General features: G+C 41.7%; 1 protein-coding gene across 8 annotated transcripts in view; it reads right to left on the bottom strand.

Moving 5' to 3' along the window:
* The window catches only part of LOC146866091 (transducin-like enhancer protein 1), a 136,216-nt gene that overhangs the window by 89,001 nt on the left and 28,264 nt on the right, over window positions 1-18,951 (bottom strand). For 4 of the 8 annotated variants that reach the window (XM_085633189.1, XM_085633190.1, XM_085633193.1 and 1 more), the window contains exon 7: window positions 3,392-3,469. The exons of the other annotated variants lie outside the window; for them this stretch is intronic. In XM_085633189.1, the coding sequence (XP_085489315.1) occupies window positions 3,392-3,469 (78 nt within the window). The remainder of the gene's footprint in view (window positions 1-3,391; window positions 3,470-18,951) is intronic. 8 annotated transcript variants of the gene reach the window in all.

The raw sequence follows: 18,951 nt of genomic DNA, 5'->3' as shown, positions 1-18,951 counted from the left end.
CAATTTTGTGAAAAACAGCATAACTAAAGAGTCAAAGACTTTAAGAGTTCTATCCCAGTGCAGAAAAAAAAAAAAACACTGGTTGACTGCAGGATGTGAAACCCTTTCGATAAATTGCAGCCGAAATGCGGATACGGAAACCGGGATGCGCAATTTCAAGATGAGTAAAGTTGTAATTTTTATTTAGAGACCAGCTGACTCTAGTTACTTGAAAAACATTGAAGGTATTACAATTAAGATGCAGCTATCGTAAACACGACATCGCTTGTCTCGAGGCAATTGACTGCAGTAATTAAAAAAAGCGAAGCAAACACGCAGTCCAATAATTATGTAAACTACATTTGCTCAGTGTCAGGCTAATTCCAGGGGTACAACCATGCACATAGCCCGCGAACAGACTACACCTCACTGCCTCAGAAGACAGACGTATAGATGGTTAAGAGCTTATAATCTTCGGGCCAGGATGACTGGTGCAACTTGAGCAAGAAGAAAACAGGGGAAGACTCACCAAACATTTTGCCAGAGTAGGGGGTGATATTTGACATTGTGGAATACCATCAGGGGCAAGGAGAAACCTATGACATGGCATGGGATTTTCAAAATGATACATTGATTGAGGAGTGAAACTGGATGCATACATTTGAAGAGCACATCAGAATGCAACACAAGCTTATATATTGGACTGGCTGCGACATGAGAAATGCCAGGCGTCGGCTGAGAAGAAAACTCACTAGTACCCGAAATTAGGAATTGGCTACCTTATAGTGCAATCGGTGGCATCAGTCAGCATGAGAAAATGAGAAACTGGTTATTTATTTCTTCAAAATGGTACTAAAACACACAATCCTTTCACCAAAGATAATATATTCCTTACCCCACTATCCAAGGGTGCATTAGTACAAAAGCTCGTACCTACTGATAGTACTCCGATAATGCACATTATGTGATTAACCGTATGAATAAATACTTTGTTTTAACTCAGAGTGGATTAATGAGGAACCACAGAGTACACTATATCTGCTGTGCCTATAGCACTGAACGTACCCTACCATGATTTCAAGAAAAGGGACTAATACTGCAAATTTTAAAATACACTTTACGATATAAATTTTAATCTAACAATTATTTTTGCCTTTACTTTGCAACAATCAAATCTGTCCTCTTACTACCCCTTACTCGAGGAACATCTAATACCATGGAATATATGAACCCTTTCTTTACTCAAGTACAAGCTTTGGGTTAACTGCTTAATTACAGAGTCTCTGGGAGGCCACAACAAACACCCCGCCCCCCTGTCGGACGCTTACATGGAAAGAACTGGGAAATGAACACGTATACTGCCATCGATCAAGATTGGCTATCCTACAAATAACCAGTTGTGTGGTCTTCCACAAATCATGGCTCTACAGCTTTGAGACGTACATTGAAAACCATGTTCAGAACCATGTATAACTATTTTCATCAAGGGTGACTATCCAATTCCGAGATGCTTTCACAATTTGAGGTCAAGGGGGTATTGCGTCAACCAGAGATGTGATCAGTCTCGTGCTTTTGTAAAAAGATAGAACTCTGATATAATTGTGGAATGATTGTAAAATCAACAGATAAAGATGGCTGAAACAGGATCCACAGGAAAAGGAAAAAGTAAAGTTTTCCTTAAAAGTATCCAATATGACAATAAATAGTTGTAGGAATGCAGATAGTGAACGCATCATCTTTCCTCCTCCAGCTGTTTAACCATAAACAAAAGTAACAGCAGCAGCTTTTGTGCCAACCCTTATACTGCTTAAAGACACATCATTAAAGGTTTAAAGAAACGAAACACAGGGTATTCAACTGTGATTGGGCATCTTTCGGTATTTCGCAAAGTGCCCATTTCGCCCTTCAGTTCATTCGATCAATGTACTTTTGTATTGCAATATTCCTACATTTGTAGAGGACAATGGCCATAATACCGAATCCAACAGCAGCAACTATCAGCGGGAAAAAGACCTCCCTCCCCCTAATTCTAAGCTTCTTCACACCCACTTATTCAACTGGTGATAAAATACATTTAAGATGCTGATGGTTTTCACCAGAGCACATGATCAACCTTCTTTTGTATATCCTAAGACTTGGCAAAATGACCTGAAAGGGACAGCCTCTAATTGTTTACACATGTCCTGAGATATATATATATTATATATATATATATATATATATATATATATATATATATATATATATATATATATATATATATATATATATATATATATATATATATATTCATGTTCCGTAAAAATGTTTTTAAAAGTTCCCTATACCAATACTTTGATTAAAATTTACTGACAGACGAGAACCGTTTGTTCTTCCAAGGTTTCCTCGTGTGCTTTTAATTGGAGGTCCTTTTGTCTGCCGATTGTTGTTCCTTCAGTTCGTTTCCTCTCCCATTAGATAGTCGAAGGAAGCGGAGTTCCATTGATGCAAACAGCCGGACACCTATTTCTGTTAGAACCAGTGCAACCCTGAGTGGAGGAGGAAGTCCTTGAAGCATTGCAGTAAGCTTCGGAAAATGTACAAACATAACAGCTAAGCAGAATTGTGTGCGAGGGGAATGTTGATAACCAAAAGGTAGATTTCAAACAAAACAAAAAAAATGTTTACCTCTTAATAATCTGCACAATTTAATTACTAAAATAAATATCAATTTCTTGAGACTTTATTCTTGACGTAGACTACAGAAATCGTGTGCCACACTAAAAGGCATTAGCATCACAACAAAGTCAATAAAAACGGTTGGATTTCCCCGAAACTGCAGAAATCGGAGTCAATACAGATGCGCTCCACAGCCAATTCACTGCCTCATGCAACCCTGCAGCCAATTATGGTCTACCAATGGAATGTCAGAAGGGGCATAAGATGCGAGGGTAAAGCACCAGACCAAAGACCTGCACACTAGTTGAAAACAACCAGAAAGGAATGCCTATCATCATTCTGAGGTTGATTAGCTGAGTACCATTTGCCTTTGGGTCCTGGACGAATCGGTCATCGCCCACCACCAAAATGGCTGAATTAAGGAAGAAGCCCCTCCTATCCGAACACTCACCTAACCGTTCTTATGTTCCTACTTTATCAAAATGTTTTACACATAGGAGCAACAAAGAATCAGAGGACAGGACGAGTTTCCATCAATAAGAAAGCAACAGGATTCATCTCTCTGTGCAAGCCATTGCAGACAAACACCCTTCCAAACTTCGGCTGATTAGGATAACTCTCACTTTAGACAAAACAAATTCACATTTCTGAGGCTGAAGATCTGATCATAAAGCTCAGCGCAGATCTCAGTGCAGTTATTTGGAAAGTAAACATGCATATTGTGAGAGCAGTCACTCTCTAGGCTCAGTTCTACCTGAAGGCAGCTGCTTAACCCTTGGCTCCAGACAGGCAGGTTGCGAGCTCTCATATTAGCATGCTGGGACTCCAGGCACTGATGAGTTAATAAGACATTTGATTCATAGTAAATGTAAATACCAATGTAGAAGCACAGACATTTTTTAAGACATTAGCGACACAATAAACACACTTTGAGAGGAATTCACCCCTCATGCAACATGTGACAAACCTGTTTAAAGTAAAGGTAGTTTTGCATAAAAGTTACATGTTTCGATTACCTAATTACAGAGGTGATTTCAAAGAGACACCCACGCACCGAAATACGTCGATTACATTTGGAGTCTGTGATTAGCGCGATTTTAGAATTTTTAATTCCAAGTACCTCTAGATATGCTACTCACGAAAAGCAAAGCCCCGAAGTATGGCATTTGCTTAGATACATTCTGACCATTGCACTAACCATTCTACCCAGCTTTCCTGTAAACAAACGTGCGCATTGTAACAGAGCAAGCATACAGAAATGATGCAATATGATGAAAGGTGCTTGCGGCGATGAAAGGAAAGTGTGCGTAGAAACAGCCCTGCCAACATGTATCATCCAGCCAGAAGCTACCACCAACTAAGACACCGCCACCAACCTACATCCAAGGAACTGCTGTATGCATTGGAAAGATGCTGGCTGCAAAACAGACCTCACCAACGAACTCTGGAGGCTGCCAAGCAGAGAATGCCTGGCCAAAAGCGAACAAGGAAACCTGTGCTAGGAGTAGAAATATAAGACTTTTGTTACTAGTGAGAGCCAAAGAAAAAAGCAAAACCACCGAATCCAATATTGAAATCTGTATCCCACATAGCCTTTCGGGTTACCGCAATAGAAAGGAGGCCCAGAACTAATGGCCTCCACCTCAACAAATTTTGGGGACAATGTGGTAGACAAATTCATGTGCATTTTTGGACTGGTGGGGTGGCAGAAACAGGCACAAATATAGATGTGGCTTCTACACCAGAAAAATACGTTCCAAAAATTGTTAAAGGGTGAAAATTCTTTAGACAGAGTTGACAAACTGCCATTTTAACCTCCTCATAAATCTTTTAACATGGGGGACAAATTCGCCCCCGTTTCTGTAACGCTGGGCATTCCTTTTCATTGTTATTTCTGCAGCACGTTCCATTCTTGAGCTAAATAAGTGTTACTAAGTTTTGTGTGGTGCACAAGACCCTCTGTCCAGCCCCCTCTGTTTCAAAGCCGTGCCCTCTGCCCTCCAATAGAACAGAGACAGCACTGCCCCAATAGGTTCTCGGAGAGGTCTGTCAAAGCAGCCAGGAATTTCTTTATGATGTGACAACGGTGGGGGATAACTTTTCTTACCCCCTGTTACTATGTCACAGGAGTGAATAAGGAGATTTTATAAACTGGTGCACCTTTTTGGTTAAGCATGGTTTAATTTCAGTTGTATTGGACAAGCATGGAACAGAAAAGTTAAGTTTTTACTGAAAGTTTGCGAATAATCAAGATTGGATAGCAAGGGGATAGCCAAAAAAATAAAATATTTCCCACTTTGAAAATATCCTGAATGTTTGAGTAAGTGAGCAACACTTGCACTTATTTGGTTGTTTGCCGGTTTGGTTGAATTCCGAAAACAATGTAGTCAAATTATGCTTTTTCCACCTCACTTCTCAAGGACCTTTGTTGTCCATCCATCTCTCCTTACCTTCATCCTTCCATCTCCCGATCTATCCTTCCCTCAATCCATTCATCTTTACCATCCATCCTTGCGTCTCTCCATCCACCCATTTTCCCTTCACTGATCCATCTGTCCATTTATCCATCCGAACTTCTCTGCATCCTTCCTTCTATGTTCCCTCAATACACCTGTACATGACAACTCTGCTCCATCATTCTATCCTCTTGCCATACTATTTATGAGCTTCCGTTTGGAGACTAGTGTCTTCGATCAAAGATAAAGGAGCCATTAAGAAGGCTTAACGTGACGCAAGTTGCCCAGTTGGACCCACCCACCCACCCTCTGAGATTAATGTAGCGCTTAGGTCTGCTCATAAACTGGTGCATTCTACGACTTTCGTCTTGTTGAGTGGTGGCCCGAGATCATCCCACACCAGTGGACAGGCGGCTGGTTTTGCCCGTACGAATGGCTAGAATGCAACTGCAAACTTGAACCTTAGTGTTGTGTAGCACACCGTCTGATATGTTGCTATTATAGATATGCTTTGAGGTATGTTTCAATGTGTCTGGAATGAGTTTTGAAACTTCTTTTAAAGGTTTTGAGCAGGACTATGGTTTTGAAATGATGCTGGAATATTAAATACAACCATTGTTAAACCCATAATTCTAATTTACGTGTTGGCTGGTTGTCCACGAATCATATGAGTTGGAGGTACTTGGGAACCTAAGTGAACATATTGAAGCCTAAATATTAAACCTAGGTAGACCAACACAAACTCATGCATCAGGCTAACAGTGGTGACAGCAGAAAGCTCAGTGGTGTGGAAGCTCAAACAAACCAGTTGAAAGCACGTGCCATTAAGAGTCCACAGCCCCAGGTAGACATCGACTGCACGCCTTGTCTGATGCACGCCATGGCTAGATAATATATGCTTTAAGAGTAGAATGTTAATGTAACCACCGCTGCACAGTTATACCGAAAGTACAAATGCTGAAGGCTCCCGGGCCTGTTGTAGTCGTTTTTCCTTTCGCTCCAGTTCCCTGCTTATAACAAAATACACCGCCCGGTTATTTATAGGCTTTCCTGGGATTAAGTGGATCCTCGTCCGAATAAACCCTCGAGAGGTTAACCTCATCCTCTTAAACCTCACACAGTACAATCCCGGAGATAGCCAAGGAGAGAAATAAACCGACATCTTGCTAATCCGTTTGCCAATCACCTCCTGCAAAGAGAGCCCTCAAGGAGGGAGGACAGCTCAATCTGCCTGCACAGACTCCTGCGTCTAGCCAAACCCACACGAAGATTTCACACAAGAGCGAACTGCGATAGCTAGTGGAGAAAATAGTTTATGTTTTCACTTTTTGGGAACGGTTTGCCTTTTGCGAAAACAATTCCCCGTAAAGCATTTCAATTATCCACCTACGAGCAAATTAAACAAATCTATAAAAATCCAGTAAGTCCATATAACAATTATATACAGTGAATCGAAATAGGACACATTTACATAGTCTGCAGTTGTTCTTTAAAGCTGGCTTGGGCCCGGCCTTCTGGGCCGAAGCTGGCCACCCCTGACCTGCACAATGGATGCACGATTTAAACACAACCCTTGAAGTAGCAATACCGGACACTTCAACAGCTTGGTATCTTTGTCCATCCATGTCTCTATTAAAACATCTCTAGGTCAGCCATTAATTTTGAGGTTTCTTGTGTCAACAGATTTCACTCCATGGCTCCGAAGGCATGACTCAGACATGTATAAAGAAGCCACAAAACGAAGCGTTGGCCACGTAGTGTTAGCCAATAGAACCCCTTAAGGGTAAGGCACACTACATACAAAATTAGTGATGCAGACAACTGGCTAAGAGAACCAGATATATCCTTTCAGATTAAAAAAAAAAAATCTATCTAGACGGAAAGAAATGCAAATAATGGAAAACGTTATGGGAAATTGCAGAATGTGAGAACAAGAGCTGGATGTAGGAGATGAACTAGCTAAAGAGACAGAAAATATATAGATGTATTTTTTTATACACACCAGATTACACTCTGGTCAATTACACAGGAAGTATTCTGCAGGCACCATGAACTCAACCTCAATGAAGATACCACCATAGCCGACAGAAAAGTATGGGTAAAGATACTCAATGTGCTTTGATGATGGCCTCAACAGTGTGCACATGAAAAAGGATCAAATTTGGCATCTGAACTCAATAAGATGTGAAATTTTCTCCACAGAGACAGAAACGTTATCAGACCTACGACAAACCAGAAGTTATAGTTCATATATATTTTAAACAAGAGCTTCAAGATTTGGAACGAAGGATCGTGTATGGCCATGCAAAACAGGTCTAGCAAATTAAAGATAAGGTATGTATCTTCACATGCAGTAAAATTTCTACTCCTATATTTGCCAGTGTCCTTAGTCACAACATCAAAACAAAAATAAAGGTTGACTGAGAAAAAGATATAGGCTGAATCAAGTTAGTCTCTGCTGAGACAGTTACCTTCCTCAGAAACATGGTTAGAACATAGATAGCACTTAGTAGATATTGACTGTTATCACGAGTGAAGAAGCAGTAAACTTAGTTACGGTGGTTTCCAATACTGTGAAAGGGATGTGTTCATGGTCTATACACAATGGACGCTTGACCCGATAGGTAGGAGTTATACAGAAAATATGGCATGCTTATGGGCTATCCATCACAAAAAAGTGGCCTGAGGATTAAAGGCCTAAGAGATTTCAGGGCTGGACTTGCCATTGTGCCACTCTGCCATTCCCAAGCAGTCTACAGTCCAGGGGACTGCTTTCACATGGGATAGACTGCAAAGATTCAATCATGTCTTCCATGAGACCACCCTAGTTACTGCATTCCATATTTAGGGTGCATATAAACATGGTTTTGCAACGTTTGCAGCAATGACTGCAATGTCAAAAGGTGAGTCAGCAGTACGCTCTGTCAAAGTGATGTCTGTTTGATTGACCCGTGGGCCTTCAGAGAACTGTCAATTCAGCAGGTGCATACATCAAAAGTACAATGCTAACCAGTTATCTAATGTGAATTTCAAAAGGCTAGGTCCTCTAGAATAAAATATAACACATCCGCTGTACTGGCATGTTTTAAATATATACAAAAAAATATATAAATTCATTTTTTTTTTTCAAACACACATTTAGACTTAATGGCCAACCCCTTGAAGAGGTGCCGTTTAACCGCTTGCATTCCAAATGCTCTTGATTCATAAACTAACCCCTAGAAGACACCATAAGCTTTGATAATGAAATTGAGTTAGTTCAGAAACAACCAAGTTTAAAATCTCCAAAACATTAGTTTTTGCAATTAATGCCATCAAGAAATCTAATGATACGCTCGTCCCCTCTCTGGACCCGAGAATGTTTTGGATAGGCTTCGTGAAACATCCAAGATCTCTTCCAGATTACCATCTTCTGGGTCTACACATCCCTCTAAAGAGTCTACTGTATGTACGGGATATTAGGCAATCGCTCAAGAAGTTTTCATGCTCAGAGGATTACATTAACTTACATTATGCTGTCCCTAGGTCTGGTGCTTCCACTTCACTCCTACAGATTACAGCTACAAACTGGAGCAACAGCAAATCATAAAGATCAAAAAACATTTTAAGTTCAAATGTTGGGGAAAATCACTCCATGGAAAGACCACTGCCGAAAAAAAAAAATAGCACAAACAGAGCTGTGAACAGACCAGAATTATTATTTTTTAATCACTAAATCCACTGAAAAGAAAAAAATATGAAAAGACTGTAAAACGGTCAGTTTGTTAAGACCGAGACTAAAATCTGATGACTTTCATTTCTACTAAGTCCTGAAAATCCATCAATGAAAAAAAAAAAAAAAAAAAAACACCTCACTCCCAACTGCTTGAAATAGGCAGAGAGCCCTAGCTGCGGCTCTGTCAGCCTCCCTAAAGTAGCAAAGCCAAGTGGACATCTCTCTCCAAATCTACCAAGTCTACTCTTTCTGCTTGTGAAAGCAGAACATGAGCCTCTGCTGCTCAAGTTTGTTGCATGAGCCACGTTTTTAAAACAAGCGCATTGTAGTCCGATTGTGTACCCAGTCAGCCTGTGCCTGGCGGGACGTGCATTCGCTAGTGGAGTTTTCTATACATTTCTTGACAAATAATGGACAGGGCCCATCCGACATATGGCACTGTTTTGGGGAATTTAAGTAGAAGTATTGTTCTGGCACGGAGAGCCCGGCCACTACAATGTAGTTTGTGGTTATGTATAAAGTGTAAACAAACGATAACAAAGTGTCTCTTGGTAGAATGGTATTGACAAGATATGATCAAGGGAACTATGAACAGAAAAGCCAGGTCTTCGTTTTTTTACTAAAAGCACGAGCTAGGATTCTGATCAGACAGGATGAAGGAGAGAATTCCACAATTTTAAGACTTGTAATCTGAAATTGGTTGCTCAAACGCTGCCAAGAAGAAAACTGCACCACAATACTTGGAAAGCAAGCCTTTGACCTTCGTGGTGGGCTGGACATGTAGCCAATCTCAGTTAGAAAAGTTAGAGCTATAATCTTGCACAAGTGCATGGTTCGTCGCTGACTCCAGGGTAAAAAAGACTGGGAGTCTCAAGTGCAAACTACATCTTCCTTTAAGAAGCAGAGACCATGAATAGAGTATTAAATAGCAATATTGTTCAGTGTGAGAAAACATTCATAGCAAAAGACTACCAATTTGGCAAACTGACTGCCTTTCTCAGCACAGACCCTCCAGCCATCCGTCGGTGATAATTCATTACTTCGGCCAAAACTCTCAAAAAATATTACATGATGGGCAAATCCATTTCCGTTTTTATTAACAAAATACTTGTGTGAACATCTGGAGGCAATTTATTCTTAGCCTTAATAAGATTTTAAAAACACTATGAAAGTTATTTGCCCCAGGGGCTGCTCCCGCCACCCTACGTCTTAAAAGAGAGGCAGGGGATTGACTGGCAGACATCAAAGTGTTTTCTTCATGGCAGAAGGTAGAGACTGGGTGATGCCAGGCAGTGGCGCAGGTGCAGCAACAGACCGATAAAGCAGAGTAAAAAGCCAACAAAGTGTCACTTTTAAACATCTTAACATGCCAAAACATAAAACAGAACGAGGAGGCCGCCAGGGAAGGTGCACCGGAAGTCATTTACCAATAAAACACGACTCAGTATTTTGCCATTATTTGCTGAATCCTGAAATGGCATTCTGTTCACAATTACTTTTTGGGGTTGGGGCAGTGTTTTAAAAGCCTTTCCCCATTAATTAAACATTGGTACAGCTTGCAGCAATGTACCCAATCATATAACATGTATGTTCAGGGACTACCTGTTCGGTAACTTTATTCAGTGAGCCACCAAGGCAAAATACTGGAATAAAGTGAGCAGCAGCTTTTGCGGACATCATGGACACCACTAACTATAAGTGCGGGAAAAGTCACAGTAAACAGATTATGAAATAACACAGCAAAACCTCAAAGAAAGTTTTTTCTGAGGGAACGGTGCATATTAAAAGGGGAGGTGATGGCAGCCTAAGCCTTCTCGCATGAAGCTAGTTTTTTTATCCACTTCGCAATGGTTTAAATCCTGCTTGTGGTAGACACGCTTTGCTCAGGGTGCCTACTGCAGTTTTCATCCATTCATTTATCCCATTAATTGCAACTGTGAGCTGCCTCAAAGCACTGCATGCCAGTTATGTGAATGTGGAGGGTGGTGACCGTCTGCATTCCACACTGACTTGCACTTTAAACTGCAATATCACCAGACTCCATTTTACCCATGGCCTGTTGACTAGACTCCGTTACCTATTAAAATGCAGTATAAATCATGAATACATCAAATAACAAACTGAATGATTTCCTACCAGGCACATGAAGTCACAAGTTTTCACGCACAATATATTCGGACTTTGGCGAGTTATTTCTTTAACTTATTTAGTCATAGTTAAAGCAAGGCAATCAGGAGCTCCCCGTAGGAAAAGAATCATTTAAGAGAAGGTTCCCTTAACCCCTTCGACGCGCATGACGGAGCGGTTCCGTCATGCACGACGGTTGCGCTGTGCGCATGACGGAACCGCTCCGTCATGGCCCCGCCCGCGCACAGAACCTTCAGCGTGGCGCGGAAATCCGCGCCGCGCTGAAGGGGTTAATAAAAAAAAAAAAAATGCAGTACGGCAAGACCTACTCCTAGATGCAGAGATTGTGGAGCAGTTGCTGGTCCCATTCCTGCATGCCAAAAGTCTAATCTGAGTCATTCACCCCTTGAACATTGGTGTGTGGCCCCAAAGGGCATCTAACCATAAAGATTCAAGAATGGGAGGTCACAGGTCTTAATATTTATCACCAAGGCGCGGGGGGGGGGCACATCTATATAATACTAGGATCGTGTACACCTAACCTAAAGAAAGATCGGAGAAGCGTATGCATCAGTACTACTACGGGGTAGTACAGAAAGAGCATGCCAACAACTGATCGCAGACAGAAGTGGGCAGCAACTTTGGCAAGATAATGGAAATTACCAAAGCGAGAAATATTGCTAGGCAAAGAGTATGTAAACAATACTTCAATAAGTCTGGTTTTACCTCGAAAGTAAAAGCCCTACATTTTTGGGGTAATTATCCCTTTTGAGTATGGAAGGATCCTTAATGAACATATAGATTACCCAGATTCTTGCTCATACCAGCACGCTGCTGGAACACTAGGAGCGTAATCTACTTTACTTTATAGCCTCACAATTTCAATGAAAAAATGAATAGATGAAAAAAATTATCTTTGAAAATGTTGCTATACAAGCCATTTCAATGCATCCTCATCTTTGGACAAGTAACTTCTTATCTCGTTGACTTCTATTATGGGGGCAAATATGCAGTTGCTTTGATGAACAACAGTGAAATACCCTCTTTGGCTAGCTGGTTTCCTCTTCACTAGATTCGAAGCACGTCAAAATCATTATACTGAAATTCCTTGCACAGGATCAGGCTTGGAACATTTATGATTTTTTTTGCTCAGGCAGACAAAAATTTGATGCTCCTGAATGAAAATTTGCCCATCAAGGCCAGTTGTGTGTCTTTGTAGGGAGAAAAAAAAATCTGGTTTCACAACAGGTTAAAAATGGATTTGGCCAAAAGGCCTCATATCCCTGGGTTGTCCCTTTCAGCTCCCCCACCGTACCAATAATCCATCATGCTCATTGGCTTGGCTTCCAATAAATAGCATCCAAATTCCTGCCTCATGAGAAAAACATCCTACACTGGTTCTGACAAGCAATAATAGTTTGATGGGCCTGTCACACTCAAAATCTTCAACTCACGGAGAGACGATGAGTCCAGAGACAGCATTAGGGACGCATGATAAATCTTCAAGACATGGAGGAGACTGTCTCCTGATGCTGCGTGCACCTCATGCCGCACACCCTCACTTCTTGAGGCATCGGTCCGATGCAAAGAACAGCGAAATCTCAGGTGAGAGACTGGAATGGATTTACTTTATAAACAAATTCCTAAAATAATGCAACACATTCCAGTGTGGGAAAACTCATTTGTACTTCAAAAATTTGAATTTAATAGGTCTGCTCAGATTGTATATTTCACTGGCAAGTAGAAACTGTGCACATGCTTCGCTTCATCGTCCATGCCAACAAGATCTGTGTGAATATCAGCCGGAGCAGAAGACAATTAAAATCTGAAACCAAGTTTACATCTGTACAGTCCTTGGCGAGGCAGATGGGGAATCCTGGAATCGCACTTCTCAGAATACATAAAAACTGATTCCACAAAAACATAAAAGTAAGGGCGTGGCAGGGGAATGATCAATGAAAGAGTGCACAGCACATTTGATTTTGTGAAATAAATCTCCTGGCAGGACAGAACAAATAGACTGCACATTAAAAGCAATCTGTACCGGCAAAGTGTGGGCCACTAGCTACAAAATTCAACGAGAAGAAACAAACCGCACTGTTTTTCAGCACACACATACATTTGCATAAAGCGCCAAAGAGAAATATATAAATAGAAAATTGCCACCCATTCTGCTACTAGACAATACATAAGTCTATTCTAACCTTGTCGGACAATATACAACAGGACTACTCTTTATTGCATTTGAAACAACCATATAGAATTTGTCACTTTGACTCTGTTTAGTAGGTAGCCCAGAACCATAAAAGGCATTGTTAAAGCGCCCTAGGACCATATAAATGGTACTAAGCGCTACACAAATATTTTTTTTTTTAGTTAATCAGCCGAACAAGCGTATTCCCAAACCAAAATGTAAAAAAAAAAAAAAAAAAAAAAATTGATTTCTGTAACAGGACAACGGAAAACCTACCCTCGGTAATCCGCATTTTGTTTGTCTGCATATACACATGTTCAATAAAAAAAACACATTAAAAAAAACTTATGAATCGTGGAGGAAGGTAAGCCTTTAATTATAGCAAATCCCCACCAGTCCCTGTCATTATAACGTGGCTGGCACCAACGCTTGTTCAATTATTGATGAACTAACAAAAACAATCCATTGTGGGCGTGGTCGGCCGGGTTAGCACCCTTTGAACAGCCCGAGTCTGAAAGGAATCTAAAAACGATGGGGATTGCATTTGTTTGCTGTGCGTGCTCGGTAGAAACAAACAGTTGCATGTACTGCACACAGCATCATTAGCAAAAAGATGCAAAACCTGCGACTTGTGGCGACGAGACGTACACGCATGGGACACCCTCCCCAGCGGCTGCCTCCAAACATTTGTTCGTGAACTTTTACACTCGTAATCGATGTATGAACTGCGGAATTAACATCTTTCGCTCTCTGAGCCTCGGCGACGCTGCTCTTTAAAAAGCAAAGCCTCCTCCATTGTTCTCGACACTAAATCGGCTCCCTGAACAATACTGACAGCTGCTCGAGGAGCGCCGGGCGCAGCTGCCGCTCGCCGGAGCAGACAGGCTCCGCGGCCGCCTCCCCCCGGGCAGACAGGTCGGCACACTGCATGCTCAATCAAGGGGAAGAAGGGGCCACTCAACTGTCAACCCAATTTTACGGCTCCCTGACTCCGGAGGATGCACACTACCTTTCAAGTTAAATCCAGCGTATGGCAGAGCATGAATCCCATTGTACTGAAGGGATAATTGTCGTTCACAGGCACTGGGAAGAGGCTTGAACAGTGGAATAAATCGAGGGGTCGCGGATAGCATCACACTCGGAGGCCAGGGACAACCAGAAATCTCGCATGGTGAAATGCTGGCCGCTTCAAAGCTTCCACAGTGCAACGCATTTTAACTGAAGATGCGAATGGTCAAAGGTAACAAGTTAAGTTCATTCACTGGAAGATGCACATCTAAAGGCACATGAAAGCATGCAACTAAAGGTTTCTTAAAACAAGAGAAAAAAAACAGGTCGCGAGGAAAGACACTAAACGTGGCTTTGCTTTTTTTCCTAAACAAGCTTCTCTAGTCCACAGAAATCAGTGTGTTTGAAAGCAGGCACCACATCACTCCGGATCCCTTGCAACTCAAACAAAGATGGGAAACAGTGCACACAGAGGTGAAAGCTCTAAAAATTATAAAAACGTTGATTGCATTGGCTCCCGAACCTTTAGTCATTTGAACTAAAAACACTGCCCGTAATCATTCCATCGCCATTTCCAGAGATGGAATGTGCCTGTAATCTTGACATTAGATGATTAAAGTAATTTTCAGACTCAATCTTCACTGCTCATCTGAGATTTCAAGAGAGGAAAAGGACTACGTTAAAACTGATGGCATTATCCAAAAATCAAAAGCTAAAACACAATAAACAGAACACGGGAGAGTTAAGCTATCAAAATGTGTCCGTTGTCACTACTAACAATTTGCGTTGTAGACAACCTCATTTGATCACGAAGCAGCCGGGAAGAAGCATGAAGTTGGACAAAGTGTGATCTGTTACTCAACTCGCTTTAGTTGGCGCTTGTCCTGCAAGACAGCAGAAAGTGAGGCAGCAGTAGTTTCCAAGCTGCATGGTTCTCCTACATGTCTCAACTCTGGAAAGACCATTGATGCTGAGGGGGATCTCATATTTTACAGAGGGAGTACTAGTTGCCTGTTTAGGAGTTTACGGACGCTCTTTCATCTTCCCACACAGCTGCGGAAACGACAAGCAAGAGATCAGGCGTTGTTAGGAGAGGCCTGTACAGGACTGGGGCTCTGTACCCGCAGAATTCTGTTAATTTACCCAGGAGGATGGCACCACCGTGAGGTCATACGAGTAGAAAAGCATGCCCTCCTGCCATTCCATGGATATAGCATGTGTTGCTACTACCTTGAGATTACAGACAGTTTAAGTAGTTCCGGCATTGAGGTGCTGTACAGAAAAGCAGGTGGTGTACCAAGTGTCACCCGTCAACCTCTCCAGGATTTGAATTGACTTATGAAGTGAAAATTAGTCACTGAAATTATTTAGGAAGTTTTCCATCAAAACGAACAGACCTGTTTTACACACATTTTTTGAGACAATCACTACCATGACAACAAAAAGCTCAACCCATATATATGTTGGCGGTGTAAGTAACAGAAGAGTGAGCGAGCTGTAGGGAGAGCTGGTATGTTTGTGGAAGTCTAAGCTTTCCATGGTAATAAAGCAGCTGGAACAAAAATGTAAGCTGAAAATCCACCAAAGCGCCACATTTCGGGGTGGATATAACTATTGAAGGGAAAAGAAGGTCACCCTCCCAGTTTATTTCACCTAATTGACTGCCAATGGCTTACCACTGGCGAGCTCACCGCGGCTCTGCAACTGAGCAACTGATGAAAGGAGAGTTTTCAAGCTGGCTCCCACTCTTTATCAGCACTAATCCTCCCTCGCTCTTGCCATTTTTTCCACCCCATCTCCAGTTGGGATGTAATTTTAAGCACAGATGGATTAACTGGTCCCATTGTCTGCAGACGTCACCGGACTATGGGCACTGCTAATCCGTGCAGCAGCATGTCTAATTATCATTACAAAGTGTCTGAGCGAACCGTAAAGACCAGCAGGGCATCTTCTCACAAGCAATTAACATAAATTGATAAATGAGTAATTTGAATTAGCTCAAGCCGCTCGCATATGAATAAAATCAGTAAGGACGCGCCTTGTTTCTGCAACTTCTTTCTCTGGGTCTGGGAGGGCGGCAAACGGTAGAGAGCGGGAGACTTTGCGGCAGGGAAACGCACTCATGTGGTGGAAGGAATGCATGGTTCACAGGGTGCATTAATGCAGAGCAGGGCACCGATGACTGACAAGCTGTCACAGGCCGGCCATATTAACTCATCTCAGCACATTCAGAGAGCAGAAAAGAAATATGAAAGGACAGCCAGGCACTTAATACAGACTCCACTGCCTGGCAAGTTAAGTTTCTTTTCCACAGATGTAAAATATGCATAAAACGTTTAGCGAGTAAATGACAGAACAGCTATAGAGTAAATCGTCTTGACAGGAAGAAATGAAGTAGGTAAGGGAACCGCACTCCCAATTCCACTATGAATTGTGAATGCTTTACATGAAGCCAAGCCTTTTTAGCGACTTCCAATGGGGGCTTTCAGTGAAACCTCATTTTCGCAGTGCACAGCTTAAGTGCAGCAAGTTGCAGTGGACTTGGTAAGCATTGTCTCTTAAGTGAGTAATAGAAAATTGATGAACTGAATTCAATTAAAACTGGATGTGGAAAGTAACTGTATAGTCCAAGATGGTGTTATTGATACAAATATCTACAAATACACAAATGTTGAAAGTGTAGATACAGTTAAAGAGGAGTCCATTACCATGTGGAGAGCATCAGACTTCTACATTATCAATATGAAGCGGCGAGAAGCTAAGATGTTGCAACATATAATCTAAACATCCATACAAGGTAACATGCTCGGTGGTCCTGTGGCAGCAATTAACGGCCTGGTCACGCTTCCAGACCAGTTTCCCTTCAACCTTGTGGTTGATCAGGCTACAGAACCACTCAATGAGTCTTTCGGCTCATAATGTATGGTTACACATACTTGTTTTTACGGATATTCACGTCTAACTGAGCAGTATGTGTTTGCGTGTCATATTGTGATGCTCAAGGTTATAGACCATTGAAAGACTAGTCATGTGGTTGAAGTGTAGTGGCCGCTCCGTTGCGAGTTAATGGGACCAATATTGTTTGACATTTTTTTAAAGTGGGAAAATAGGACATATAGGGTGTTAGTGTGTGGTATACAGGTTTCAGTAGGAAACCTGCTTAATAAGGAATATAGTCCCAAAATCTAGAAAATATTAATCTGGAAGACTGGTAACAGCTCATAATATGAAGTAAAATCAGAGCGAGAATCAAGCATCACTTCATGCATTTTGAATGTGAATCTTTGATTTGAAAGAAGCAAGTCTCTAGCTTTTTCAAACCACTTGTAGAGTTGTTAATAGGTCTATAAAGAGTAAAACCTTAGGAAAGGGTTTTAGCCCATCCTTTCTATAAGGCAGATATATATTCATGAAATGCACTCTTAATACTACTCAAATAAGTTCATGTTTAGCGCAGCTTTTACCCTTCTACAGGTCACTGCCAATTACTTCTACCAACATTTGTGACTGAAACCTGGCAGAGCTAAACAAGGTTAAAGGTGAATGGCAATCACAAGCAAAATAGGCCAACTATCATCGCGCAGTACAACGAAAGCGGATCGTCTGGAATTTTGAGGGAGACGGTTACTGGGAACATACTGTGCTCAACGCAGTCTCTGGCAGAAACGGGCACGCACGCTAGTCCCGTTCAGTCACTAATTTTAAGGACGAATGGGTCTCGAGCCAAGGAAATTTGGATGGATACACAATGGGGGTGAAGAAGCGGGACATCTCTTCAGCTGAAAGGGAAGTAAGAAATGTGGGATCAAAACTGTATTTTCACCCTAGCTTTTTTTTTTGAACCAGGAATCGTTCAGTAATAGTATGCCTTTACCTTAGTAACCGGATCAGAATCTGAGGTATGGGGTGTGTGGGAGCTAAGGACCACTGGCCCCCAAGGAAAGGCAAGTAAGGAAGCTATTGAGCACAAGCAAGCAGCCAGACTGATAAAGGTCCGAGTGTGTAATGCTGTGGGCTTCACGTGCATCTTTGATACTGCCATTCCTCATTTCTTTTGTTACAGGTACTTCGTATGGAGCTCCACCACTGCCAGGCTAGTGTGTACTATTTAATTTTTTATTTTAAAGACAATTTTTCTTCTTCTTTTGAAGAGGAAAAAAAAATTACAAATCATAGCCAACGTGTGTACTTTTGGCACCTGTGCAGGGTTCCGAATCTGAAGTGTCTTATGTACTGTGAAGGATGGCTCATATTTTAGATGTTTCCTGGAACAAGAGGTAGGGCTTAACTTGGGATTTAGTGCGGGCCACGGCAGCGGGTGCCAGATACTGTAGCAAAATGCCTTTGCCTTGAAAATAAGTATCCATGTAATATACAGAGCAGAAGCACACCACATTTACGCAAGGTGTTCTATGAACACAGTTCCAGTTACTGGCGTTTGCTTCTGCTCAAGTTACAATTAACATGTGGTGCAATCAGCTGTTCATGTGGACAATTTTCAAACTTGACCAATATTCTTGTTCGAGGTCTTCATGACATGGCACCCATCTTTCATGGCACAGGTTTAATAGGCGACTGGGTTGGAGCTGCACAAGCCCAATTAAGAAACTGGGAGAAGTACATATAACAGTCTATATGTAAACGAGTTGGAAGAGCAGGGCATCCGCAAAACCCGTCAAGGAGAGACTGGTATTAGCATTGTGCAACATCAGCAGACCGAGTGCTGTTCATTGCAACCCCATTTTAAAGTCTGTTATAAAGAATTTGAATTACAAATTATGCGGAAGGGAACCCCAAGGAAAAATCTATGCATC

The sequence above is a fragment of the Triturus cristatus genome, chromosome 2_1, assembly GCF_964204655.1.
Source record: "Triturus cristatus chromosome 2_1, aTriCri1.1, whole genome shotgun sequence".
NCBI classification, from domain to species: domain Eukaryota; kingdom Metazoa; phylum Chordata; class Amphibia; order Caudata; family Salamandridae; genus Triturus; species Triturus cristatus.
Note: the sequence above shows the minus strand (reverse complement) of the source record. Positions and strands in the feature narration are given on the sequence as shown.